The 12,500-nt window shown below is 38.5% G+C and overlaps 1 protein-coding gene across 1 annotated transcript in view; it reads right to left on the bottom strand.

Annotated features, from left to right (window-relative positions):
• The window catches only part of LOC138015876 (protein tyrosine phosphatase domain-containing protein 1-like), a 50,629-nt gene that overhangs the window by 35,161 nt on the left and 2,968 nt on the right, over positions 1 to 12,500 (bottom strand). Inside the window, exons 2-4 of the mRNA XM_068863003.1 lie at positions 10,771 to 10,851; positions 9,811 to 9,929; positions 9,105 to 9,126 (exon numbers count right to left, since the gene is read on the bottom strand). Coding sequence (XP_068719104.1) covers positions 9,105 to 9,126; positions 9,811 to 9,929; positions 10,771 to 10,851 — 222 coding nt within the window. The remainder of the gene's footprint in view (positions 1 to 9,104; positions 9,127 to 9,810; positions 9,930 to 10,770; positions 10,852 to 12,500) is intronic.

Genomic DNA, 12,500 nt, shown 5'->3' on the forward strand with positions numbered 1-12,500 from the left:
GTGGGTTTCTAAAATGGTGACAGTCAGAACCCAATGGCCGACTGTGAATCTGCATAGACCCAAAGGACCTAAACAGAGTAGTGAAACGCAGCCACTAAACCGCAAAGGTACTCAAATGGTATTGGCTGAGACCCTGAACAGAGCTTATATACAGGAGGAAGTCACACCATTTCAGTTTGGGTTGGAAAGTGTCAACATGGCCCAATTATAAATACCTTCCAATCAGTGAAGCTTGTTAAGAAGACATCCGTGTTCACACAAAAAATGACCCCAACCTGCAGACCCTCAGTCAAATTAAAGCAGCAGCAGCCATCACACAAACGCGAAGTCCCTGAAGCAGCAGTTCATTGGTTTCAGTTCCGAGATGAACTGAGTGAACAAGACGGCATAATATTCCATGGAAATCAAACTGTGATCCCTTCAACCCTAAGACATGAAATGCTTGAGCAAATTCATTCAGCCCACACTGGGATCGAAGGCTGCCTTAGACGCGCCAGAGAATGTTTGTATTGGCAAAGTATGAGTAGTGCAGTCAAGGACTAAATCAATAAATGCGCAACTGTCGCTCCTTTGACAGCATGCAACCCAATGAAACACTGCATTCACATGACATGCCAAATGGACCAACGGCAAAAATTGGAACAGACCTATTTAGCTGCAATGACCTCAATTACCTCATCACAGTGGATTATTACTTGGGATTCTGGGAAGTTGATGCACTGCCAGACACTACATTGCATATTGTCATAAACAAGGTTAAAGCCCACTTCGTACACTATGGTATCCCAGATGTGTGCATTTCAGACAATGGACCTCACTTTTCATCAGAAGAATTCAAAGCATTTAGGCATAAATGGCAATTTGAGCACAAGACATCTTCACCAGGGCATCACCAAAGCAATGGGAAGGCAGAGCAAGCTGTCAAAGCGGCCAAGACCTTAATGAAGGAGGCAAAGAAAGCTGGCACTGATCCACACCTTTCACACTTGTCGCACAGAAGCACACCCGTCCATTCTCAGTGTGAAGCTCGTATGCCCGTATGCCAACCTTGGATTATACAACGGCCTTAACTGGTTCCTTCGCACAACTGCCAATTGGAACAATCTGGACAATGTCGCCAGGCTTGAGCTCTACCAGGTCTTTGTTGTCGTAATGAGCCTGTTTTTGCTTGCACGCAAAGAGCCTATTGTCAACATTCACGCAAAGCTTTGGTTTAAGAAGGTTCCCGTTAGTTGGAAGTAAGGTTTTTGTCCTTTTGCTCATCAGACGTTGGACAGGACTTAAGCCAAGCCCTTGGGTAGGTGTACGTCTGCAACCGCAGTCACCTGCAAAAGTCTCAGGAGCCTTTCTACAGAAGTTTTCCTGCGATGTCTTTCAAAGGCGTGGCTTCACCTACCAAGAATGATGTGAAAAGCTCACTGAACCTCAAGGAGTAACATGTCACAGATTTCCCAGCAACAGCTTCAGAACCAAAACTCACTACAAATCCACCTGAACCAGACAGGAGGGCTGAGCCACAATCACCGGTTACGCAACTGGCAAGTCAGAGCCATCCCATCCAAACTATACAATCAGGAAGAGTGGTGAAACCGCCCGCATGCTTTCAAGACTACATTTCACCTCGCTGACCAGCACCGCTCAGTATCCAAACTACATAGATAGACAGAACTGCTCTTGTGTTTTCATGTGATATACGGGTATGTCTTTTTATTCCTTTATATTATAATTGTTCCAGTTATAAAAAAAAAAGAGGAAGGATGTGACAATAATTATACTGTTGCGTGTTCTCAAGTAACAACACACAGATTGACATTTGAGTATGTAATAATCAGGGATGATTGCATTGGGTGTACCTGATGTGTCTGTATGCTGGAAATGTAGAAATCTGTACACCTAATTCTTGTGAAGTCATGATTAAAACGAATCTTTAAACAGGTTGGGGGTGCATGCCCCCAGGAAATTTTTAAAATAGAACACTCAGAAATGCTGTTTCCAGTGATTCTGGAACCCAAGAATCAGTTTCCCAGGCAAGGCTGGAGTTCACTCAAATTCTCGTGAGTAAAAAGAATTATAATAATAAAAAATAAAACAAACCCTCAAATATTGACATCAAAGTACCAGACATGGAATGGGGAACCACCGGACAAAATGTCCAGCCTCTGGCCTCAAACAAAAACCCTGGCCTGCTGCAAAGAAAATCAACACCAAGAAACTAAAAATATATCATCAAGATGAACAATTTCCTTGGAAGACAAAACATCACACAGTAGTTTGAAGGTCCAAATTTAAAGTCTCATAGAAGATAATCATTGCTACATGTAAATCTTACTGGAAGAGCCTAAAAGAGGCATCCATTCAAATATGTACTCACGAGAGCACAATTGTGTCAAAGGAAAAGGAAACCTGATTCACGTAGGCCTGTCAACCCCTTCCCAGCTAGCAGAGGTCTCTTTTCTTTTGCGTTCGCTTGGCAGATGAGAAAGGGAAAAGAGACCTCTGCCATGGCTCAAAACTCACTTTGATCCAACTGCTGTCCACAACCTTGGAGGGCACTATTCAAACCGGCATGAACCATGATAATTATGTTTGCTGACTGTGACTTCAGCCCTTAATGTGCCCCGTGCATTCCTTTACAATACTTCTGCTGTTTTTTAGCGAGCCCACATAACATGAAGTATCACGTCAGGATCCGGTAGCTAAGTAACCATTGCCCATGCTCAACACAGCGAGTTTCAACCCATGCCACAGGTCTCTTTTCCCATACTTGTCAGCCCATCGAACGCAAAAGAAAAGAAACCTCTGCTAGCAAGGAGGTCAACCCCATTTTACACTCTTGAATATTATATTTTGTTAAATTGTGTTTACATTCATTAGGCTAATGACAGTTAATTTGTTGTTTTCAATATTTAAGGTTATAACCCCCTTGAGAGTGTTTACATTTTTCAAACACCCCCCTTTCTACCTCTATTTTTTTGGGGGGGCCTCCAATTTCTCATAAGTCCCCCTCCCCCCAAAACGTTTTTGTGAACACTCCCTTATGCCATCTTCAGTTGTGAATGAGTTGTACAATTTCAATTTAAACCTACATGTATTTATAAGAAAAATATTACAATGGATAAAAAATAATTGATACATTATTTGCTTACTTACAAAAAAATTAAATGGATTAGCTAAGATACTTATCATCTCGACAAAGCCATTAAAAAGAGAAACTGAAAAAAGTTTGTTGTAATTTAAAACTGAATAACCAACGAGACTAAACTGAAACAGAGAGGCCACCATCTTGTAGCTGTTGGTTTAGAGTACATGTAGGTTAAATGCCGAATTTGATATGCAAAGCTGCTTTTATTGTAATTTTAAAACACGAATTGGCTGAGTCTAATATTGTGAAACATTCAGTGGAACAAGAGTCTCAACAAGCTTTTGATGATGTGAGACATGTGAGACGCCTTGTCCAAAACAAGACTTCTTGTATCAAATTGTTCCATGAAGAAACATCGAATTATTCAACAACGCTGAAGACAGAAGAGCAATATCTCTTTTGGCCACCTTTGAACTTCTGTAGAGCGGCTAAAAAGAGACAGATTTCCAACTTTTGCCACCACTTTAAATAGTTTTATTGATATCATTCATTCATTCATTGTGTAACCGCACCTTTAAATGGCTGCACAGTAGTATTTTAGCTCTTCAGTTTATTCTACTTTATCTTATTTATTTTGGTGTCCACCTTCGTTTGAATACTGTAAACTACTGAAAAGTCTACCAAGAATAATGAAGATCAACCTGGTCTATAAGAACTTATCTGCATAGTTCTATTACTGGTGATTTTTGCATCATTTCACTTCAACCACATGGCAACCATTTCAAAGCTTACTTATACACCAGCGTCATGTTACGATCTTTTGGCATGTCTCAAATTGACTTAAACACTTCTACAACCTTGAAACATCTCGGTATACAGAGGTCTACAAGGGGAAACGGGTTGGATGAAGAGTAAAAGAACGACGTACAGGATTATTATCAATGAAATCTATAAATATTCAAATCAGTGAAAGGCAACCGGCACAAAAGCATTGAAGAACTCATGTCCCAGTGAATTGTGTAAAGATTCCAATTTTGTGAACTGAGCCATCGTGTGCGACACCTTTTATTCTGCTTACAAATGCCTGTCAATCCTGGCTGTCCAGCGATATACCAACAACAGCTATCTCATTACAGGACAATTATAACACATATCGGAAGGATCGAGTAAATTGTTTCAGTGGAGGAGTTGTAGCTTGTAAAAAGACCGATTTAAAATCAAAACCTTTATTGAATCTTGAAGACGAAGAGAGAGAGGTTCTTTGGCTCAAGTTATTTCCCAAGAGAATCCCTCGGCCTTGTAGCTGTATAATTGTTGTTGCTGGTGTTTATTCTCCACCAGGAAAATCCATTACAGAGGGAAAGGAATTATGACTAACTACTTGACTCAATCATTGCATAAGGCGCTAAGAGATAACCCATCAGCAGAAATCTTGTTGGCTGGAGATTTCAATCAACTTGATCTGAAAAGTTTATGTAGAATTTAAGATTTAATTTAAAAAGATTGGTTCATGGTCCTACCCGTGGAAACAACAAAGTCGACCAGATTCTTAAAAATGTGGCTATTGTCTACAACGCGGCAGTCCATCTACCACCGCTAGGGAAAATCAGACCACCAATGTCTACTCATTAAACCTAAAATACAGGTCAAAGTAAAGCCAATCTTGCGGAATGTAAGAACAATGCGTCCAAGAAACATTGCAGCACTGACAATACTCATGAATGAACAGAATTGGAATCAAGTGTTAAATGCACGAGATGTACATGTAGATCAAAAGATGGACATCACATTGTTTTCTCGTACAAAGGAGCAACGTAAAAGTTATGCTTCGGTACTTTAGAGGTTTTCAGCTTACTGGTCACGTGGTCTGAAATGGGTAAACAGAAATCCAACATGGCATCCACCTCAGATAACGGCAGCAATATTTTGCGGACAAAGACGCTCATGTTCGTGCCCCGATTTTCTTATATCCAGATAAATCAACATTTAAAAGACGGTGGAAGGAAAGAAATAGGTCAGAAAGGCTACAAGTTCTTCATAAAAAATTATATTCACCATGTATACGTGGGTAAGCCGAGTCAACATGGCGACTTGGCGTGCATCGTGCAAGAACGTTGCCATCGCAGCCAACTAAAGAACAAAGATCCTCATTCATTGGAAATTGAGGTTGTTAACAGCAACGGTGATGCAAAAATTTCAAAAGCCAAATGTTCCTGTAAAGCGGGGTTGGTATTAGCGGAGCTCCGCACACGCCAAAGGTGCGCGCGCACAGAGCACCATAGCTAAGAAAATACGGTAACCCATCGATGTGAGAAAATTTGGTTTTATAGCCATGACGTTATGAACGTCCATACATACGTACGTATGAACGTCCGTACGTCTGTCCACCCCTCCATGTATGCCCATGTGACCAGGATCTCGTAACCATATCACGGGCTCAAGTTTAGAGCTCACTGAAGAGGCAATACTCCGTTTACCCTATAGCTAGTTTACAGCATACATGTACATATTTATATTGTTTTGCGCTCTTTCTGTGGCTCGACGCGGCTACACAGCCATGCTACGTCAGCAAAGCTCTTGACAATCGATGCTTTTCGTGTTCAGGTACGGTTTGGAAAATATATTTTTCTTGCATTTTTCCCTGGTTTAACATAATATAGCTGTAGTTATTCAAGTCAAGCATTGAAGGGATATAAACTTAAAGCTGAGTGTTTATTTTTAATTTGTTTAGGGCTGCTTTGAGGGTGCCCTATACTTTTTATGTGAAGCGTGATTGGCCGATTTCTTTTCCTGTGAATCGTGATTTACAATTTTATTTATTCGTGATTTGTGATCAAAGATGGTAAGATCTTTTCATGTCCATGTGAACGAAATTTTTTAATTATATGTGACCCGTGAATGAAGATTTGAATTAAACGTGATTCGTGAACAATTTTGTTTTGCGTGATGAATTTTCGGCAATTTCATTGTTTTGAAAATGTAGGTATTGTTTTCGAACGGCTGTGGTTAAGTTTGACAGGACATGGACTTCATATGGATCTATTAAAGGCATAGAATAGATCGCTAATGGTTTTTGAACAAATAAGATAAGACAATTGCGCAGAGTCTTTGCAAGGGGAAATGGCTCAATTGCAAATGTTCAAAAAAATACCATTGAGTCTTCAATTGTTCTCTGTAATGCGTTTGTAGACTTCATGTAGTGTGTAGTGTTAATTCTTTAACATGTTTTTTTTTTTTATAGTCTATACATGAAAACACCCTTGCCAGGAAGGGTGGGTGCCAGAGGGGTTCCGAGACTTACCATTTAGTTCGTTTTGCCATTACTCTATAGGTTGATTAATGATCATTAATGATTAGTGATCAATAACTTAGTCAAAATTAACAATAACTGACTAATTCACCTGAGACTACCATAACCTTAATCGTCCGTCTTTAAATTTAAAAAATAACATTCGTTGAGATGTCAAATTAATTTATTTTCCTCTTTGTCTCAAGTGAAATGGTGGTAAATATACTTTTATGGGCTTATCTGAAAGGCCAAAGTGAGCCTATCCACAAAGAAAAGTCCACCACCAGAGATACTAAATACCTTTAGTGAGGTAACGGCTCTCTTTTATGTTTTTTGTCTGATTTGTTTTGTTTTGTTTTGGTTTTTTTTGGCTGTTGTTGTCGTTGTTGTTTAATTTCTTAAATTGAAAGCGTTAAATGACATGTCTTCATTTACTTTTCATCATACAAGCTTCCCAGATAGTTAACCAAAGCGATGAACTTAAACGAATTTGCCAGATCTAAGGGCCTTGGCTCTTATGAAATGTCAGTGGGGGTGATGGACAAACGCTCACAGCGAGCAGAGGTCTTCACTGTGGGAACCCAGGAGCAATGGGAGATCTGGGCAAAGGAAGTTGATGGCAGGCAAAATATATGGTTGAAAGGTACATTGCCATCACTCTGTGCATAAATGATAAGAATTACACTTAATATTAACTCAGCTTCAACCAAAATGGACGACGCATGTTGGATTTCAGGAACACAAATGAGCGGACTGCTCGCAGTCCCATAACCAAAAGAAACATAAAGCTCTCTTATAGAAACACTTCTATACTGAATTGAACCAGTCTATAAAACCTATTGTCTCCTTATGAACATTTCATATTCGATCATCAGACATGGTTCCCTTGCCATAATGGAAACTTATGTTGATCAGTTCATAAAACCTAAATGAAGAAAAGACAAGTCATGCATAATGTAGATCACACTCCCAAAAGTCGCAAAATTGTCAGCAAAAAAGCTTTAGGTTTCCGTGTTTGCTTTCTTTATAGTATTTTCAATGAATCATTTGTTCTTTAGTGACTCTCCTTCAAAAAGACATTGTGTGGGGCCAGGGGAAGACTGCCATGACAGCTATGGCTGATTCCTCCAGTGATTCAGGACACCCTAAACCATCTACCTCGAGTAAACCTGGTACAGCAGACCAAAAGGTGAGGGGGAGACCTCGCAAACCAACGAAAGAAGAAGACAGGATCCTCGTTGAGGCGCTAAGGAGTGGAAAGACGTTTGAAAGAAATGAACGTCAGTCCAAAGAATTAGAAACCTTAAAAGCCGGTACGTAGTATTATACTTTGAAACCTTTGCATTATCACCTTCTTAGTCTGGTGAACTTTAACAAGTAAAGCTCCCTGAGGTGTTCAGTCATCAATGCAGATTTCTCCAGCAGCAGTACCACAAGGGTCTGTCATATCCCCTTTGTTGTTCAGTATATTCATTGATGACTTCAATGACTTTATACCTGTTGAAATGGAAGGGGTATGGATGTGCAGATACGCTGATGACTGTACAGTTTATGAGAGTGTATCAAATGGCTGCTCATCAAATATGCAGAAAGTCCTTGATGGCCTCCGGAGTTGGGCTACTTCAAATAATTTGCTACTGAACCCCAAGAAAACTAAAGATATGTGGATTTCCTTCTGCAAAAATCCTATTGAGCCGGACATTCAACAAATAAATAACACACAATTGGAGAGGGTATCCCAGTTTAAACTACTTGGAGTATGGCAGCAAAATCTACCTACAGTACCTACGTTGGAACTATCATGTCGAACAAACAACAAAGAAAGCCTGCAAGAGATTACATTACCTACATGTACATGAATGTAGGAAAGCAAGGTTGCCTCCGGAGATTGGCACTACAGTTTACTGTACCAAAATCTGTCCACTCCTTGAATATGCATCACAAGTCTGGGGTGGTCTACCACAGTATCTGGCAGACGACTCACAGTCCATACAAAACAGGTGTCTGGATATATACACTGTAATAGGCATATCAAGAACATCTCTCCCACCGTTGAAGCAGAGACGAATGGAAGCAACAAAATGTGAATTGGAAAGAGAAATAGAAGACATCAGTCATCCCAATCAAGTATCCTACTCAAAGGCAAGTATAAATCATAATTACAGTTACAATCTACGATCCAATTAGCTGGTCCAGTAGTCAATTACCAAGGTCTGGAACCCAAGGACATTTATCTATGCAATTGCCGCAAGGCTGCTAAATTCCTAAATGTATAGTACACCTACATGTATATAATTTATACTGTATCTATGTTTATACAGTGTATTCATTATTTCCAGGTAAAACCACGAGGTCTTGAAATTATTTTATTGTGATTTTTACATTATTTCTTATATTGTAAATCCGTTGTATTTCTCTGTCAAAAATGGATTATTAAAGTTATTATTACAGAAACTAAGGCCATCAAGGAAGGTTGGACATTCATAAAATTCAAATTGTAAATCTTCTCATGTGGCTTCTAATTTTGCGACAATTGCAACAATTGCACTCCTAATTTGTTGAGGATTGTGTTACCATAATACTCAGGCCAACTGTTGTTTTGACATTAACTAAAAACCCGTCTACGATAAGGCATGATAAGAACTTTATATTTTTTCAACAATATCTGCAAAACAAATGTGAGGTCAGGATATTTCCTAATTTGCATTCAATACATATAAAATTCAAACTTACCATCCAAAATTGTAAAAGTAAACTGAAAAACAAGCAAAAAGCAGCCATTAGTAATACATGTACAAAAGAAATGGTAAATCACAAGAAGAACTGTGCCACACACAGAACATTAGGTCAGAAGTCATGGTTTAGTATACTTGGCAGTAAAACTCCAAACAAAAGAGCAGTTTTTCTGTTACAAACAGAAACATATATTATGATACCATGCATTTGTGCACAATAAGTCAATTGATAACTATAATGCTATATCTTCACTAAAACACTTCAGTTATTATCCATTTAATAAACAAAATTATTTATGCCAAAGGATTATGTTTAGAATTGCCACTTTACTTATTAATGTCTGAATTACAGTAACTTTTCTATTGCACTACAGAAAAAATCTAGCCTTGGATGGCATCTTGAACCTTAATGACTATGCGAATGCACATGGTAGGCCAGTGTGTGATAAAATAATCAGTCACTGATTCAGTCCCTTCAAGCCTGGATTTTTTTTACAGGTGCAACTATACATAGACTATTGTACATTTCTTGATTAACTGCACTGATGACCTTTCACTTTAATAGAAAGTCATTTCAATTTATCCATTTTGGCTTCCTACTATATAAACTCTCTCCATTATTATTATAAGATGCTGATTAACACAATGAAAATAAGTATGGTAATAATATCCTGTTAAATTATTACTTAATTTTGATCACATACTGTCTTCCTGCATGAAATCCTCAGGCAAATAGGAAAAACCACTCTCAGGTTCAAGACCAAAGCCACAACTAGCATGTTCCCCAGGATGCTGAAGATTTATAATTGATTTAATTCCAGACCTTTAAATTAGAGAAAGTTAATATTGTTTATTTAGGGTGGAATGTAACTACATTTATGTAATCATATCTGATAACCAAATGATCTGTTAAGATCTCTTGGGAGCCAAAATACAAGAAGCAGTGATTTTTGAATTTTAGATTCATTGTCCCCTGAAGAAGAACCAGAGATACGGTTCGACAATTTGGGATGGTTTAGATCAGTTTTAAGCCCCCCTTTTTTAGCATTTTTATAAAAAAATACAAATATTCATTGAGGTTTTTTTTGTCTCCCTGAGTGACTCCATGTCAGGGCAGCACATTCTGAGAACAGAAATTTCTCCTTAGTCCAGTAATTAAGTATTTTGTTGTCAAATCTTAGTAACTCCAACTTGTCCCTTTTTCTACAGTATTTCCCAAGTAATCAGAAGCTGAGAGATGTAATTGGGAAGCATGTTTGGTTGAATGGTGACAGCACTTGCCTTCTACCAAATGTCTGCCAGGATTAAATTTTTAGACTCGGCATCCTACATGTTAACATGGTTCTGAGACTCTGTCCCAAGTTTTTCAACTGGTAACCCGCTCGTATTCTCCTCTAATAAAAAACTACCAACATTCGCCTTGATCTCCTTTAATTGCATGCAATTTGACTGGAATTACAGTCTCCACAATTCGTACAGTTAACATGTGCTTGACTACACTACCATGTAGCTTCAGACTTAATTAACAAAGCGTTGTTATTATCTTCATCTGTATAAATAAAACCAAAAACTGCTCTACTATTTGAGGCACATTAAATTAGCTTACGCCATAAATCTTTAATGGTAACATGATATATACCAGTACAGTGGATGTATATACTTGCCTAGCAAATTGTTGTAGGACATTGTACTTCTTTATTACTTCTGTAGAAGGACGCGCTGTGGCCAAGATATCTGGAGTAACCCTTCCATGACAATAAATGAATAAAAACAATTATTTCATTCAACAACACTTCACTAAATAACAGGGACCCCCTCCTGGTGACTAAAATCACCTGGAATCATCCACAGTAAATCTCTAAGTGTACCTCACAGGGGTGAGGAAAGTCTGTCATATCTTATAGTTTATTTAAATTACGGTACTCAACGTTCATTGTTGACAGAGAAATCTGAGTAATTAACCTGTGATGCATAGAAGCAAAAACAACATCACTCCAATGCACTGAACGTAGATTAAACAAAGATCTTAGTCCCTTTGTCAATAATAGTGATGTCAGATTCATGCACACATGTATTATGTAAATACTTCAAAAACTTACAAGTACTTACTGTAATTTTGAAACATTAAACTTAATACTATCAATTAAGATGGCTTAATTAACCAGTTTTAATGATTTCAAGAGGCCTTCTCTTACTGTAGTTCAAAATGGCTCTCCTCAATTTTGTTGAAATATACATGTACATGTAAGAGCTGGCTTTGGGTGCCAATTGAACACAAACTTGCCCTCTATATGTAGAAAGTTAAACCTTTCCCTCCTGAAAGTGTGGCTTCACTCTGCCTAACACCAGACAATTTTACTTGTCAATTTAAGGTGCTTTAAAGGTGTGTTAATGAATTACAGTTGTTTCGCCTACTGTCTGTTCGCCTACGTCTAGAGTCGATTCGCCTACGTCCAATATGTCAGTGAGCCTACGTCTTAAACTCCGTACTATGACTATCATTTTTGTAAAACAGTTGACCACCATGAAACAACATACACTGTAGAAATGAAAATAAATAAAAACGAAAGACACAAGTCTACAGAGACACAAGTGTACAGAAATAACGCCTTAGCTAGCCGTCAGGTATAATTTTTTGCATCTAAGTTTGCGGATCGTGTGGAAGCGATATAAAGTTTATGATCGCAACATCGATACAAACATTGAACCGCCCAGTAGAGTGGGAACGAGCTAATTTCTTACGTACCTTATCCTTTATTGATATGTTAATGTAAGTCTCACTTTCTGGAGTATAGGGAGCTCAAGGACCCCGCTCAAGACACAAGTCTACAGAAATAACGCCTTAGCTAGCCGTCATATATAATTTTTTGCATCTACATGTAAGTTTGCGGATTGTGTGGAAGCAATATGAAGTTCATGAATGCAACATTGATACAAACATTGAACCGCCCAGTAGAGTGGGAACGAGCTAAGAGTGGGAACAAGCTAATTTCTTACGTACCTTATCCTTTATTGATATGTCAATGCAAAGTCTCACTTTCTTTGGTATAGGCCGCTCAAGGACCCCGCTCAAGACACAAGTTTACAGAAATAATGCCTTAGCTAGCCGTCACAACTTTTTCTGTGAGGTTCGACCAGGACTTTTAAACAAATCAGTTTTAAAGCTTACATATGAATCGTAGGTGAACTGACATATTGGACGTAGGCGAACCGACATTATACGTATTAGTGAACAGACAGTAGGCGAAACGACCTGTAGATGAAACGACCGGTTACCGTCTTAATGGGTGAAACAATGCAGAGAGGTCAGCTTGAATTATATTAGATCTGAGTGGAAAAATTATCCTCAGAGCATTATCGTTTTGATTATGTTCTATTGCCTTCAGATAAATAC

Source organism: Montipora capricornis, chromosome 9 (assembly GCF_036669925.1).
Source record: "Montipora capricornis isolate CH-2021 chromosome 9, ASM3666992v2, whole genome shotgun sequence".
NCBI classification, from domain to species: Eukaryota; Metazoa; Cnidaria; class Anthozoa; order Scleractinia; family Acroporidae; genus Montipora; species Montipora capricornis.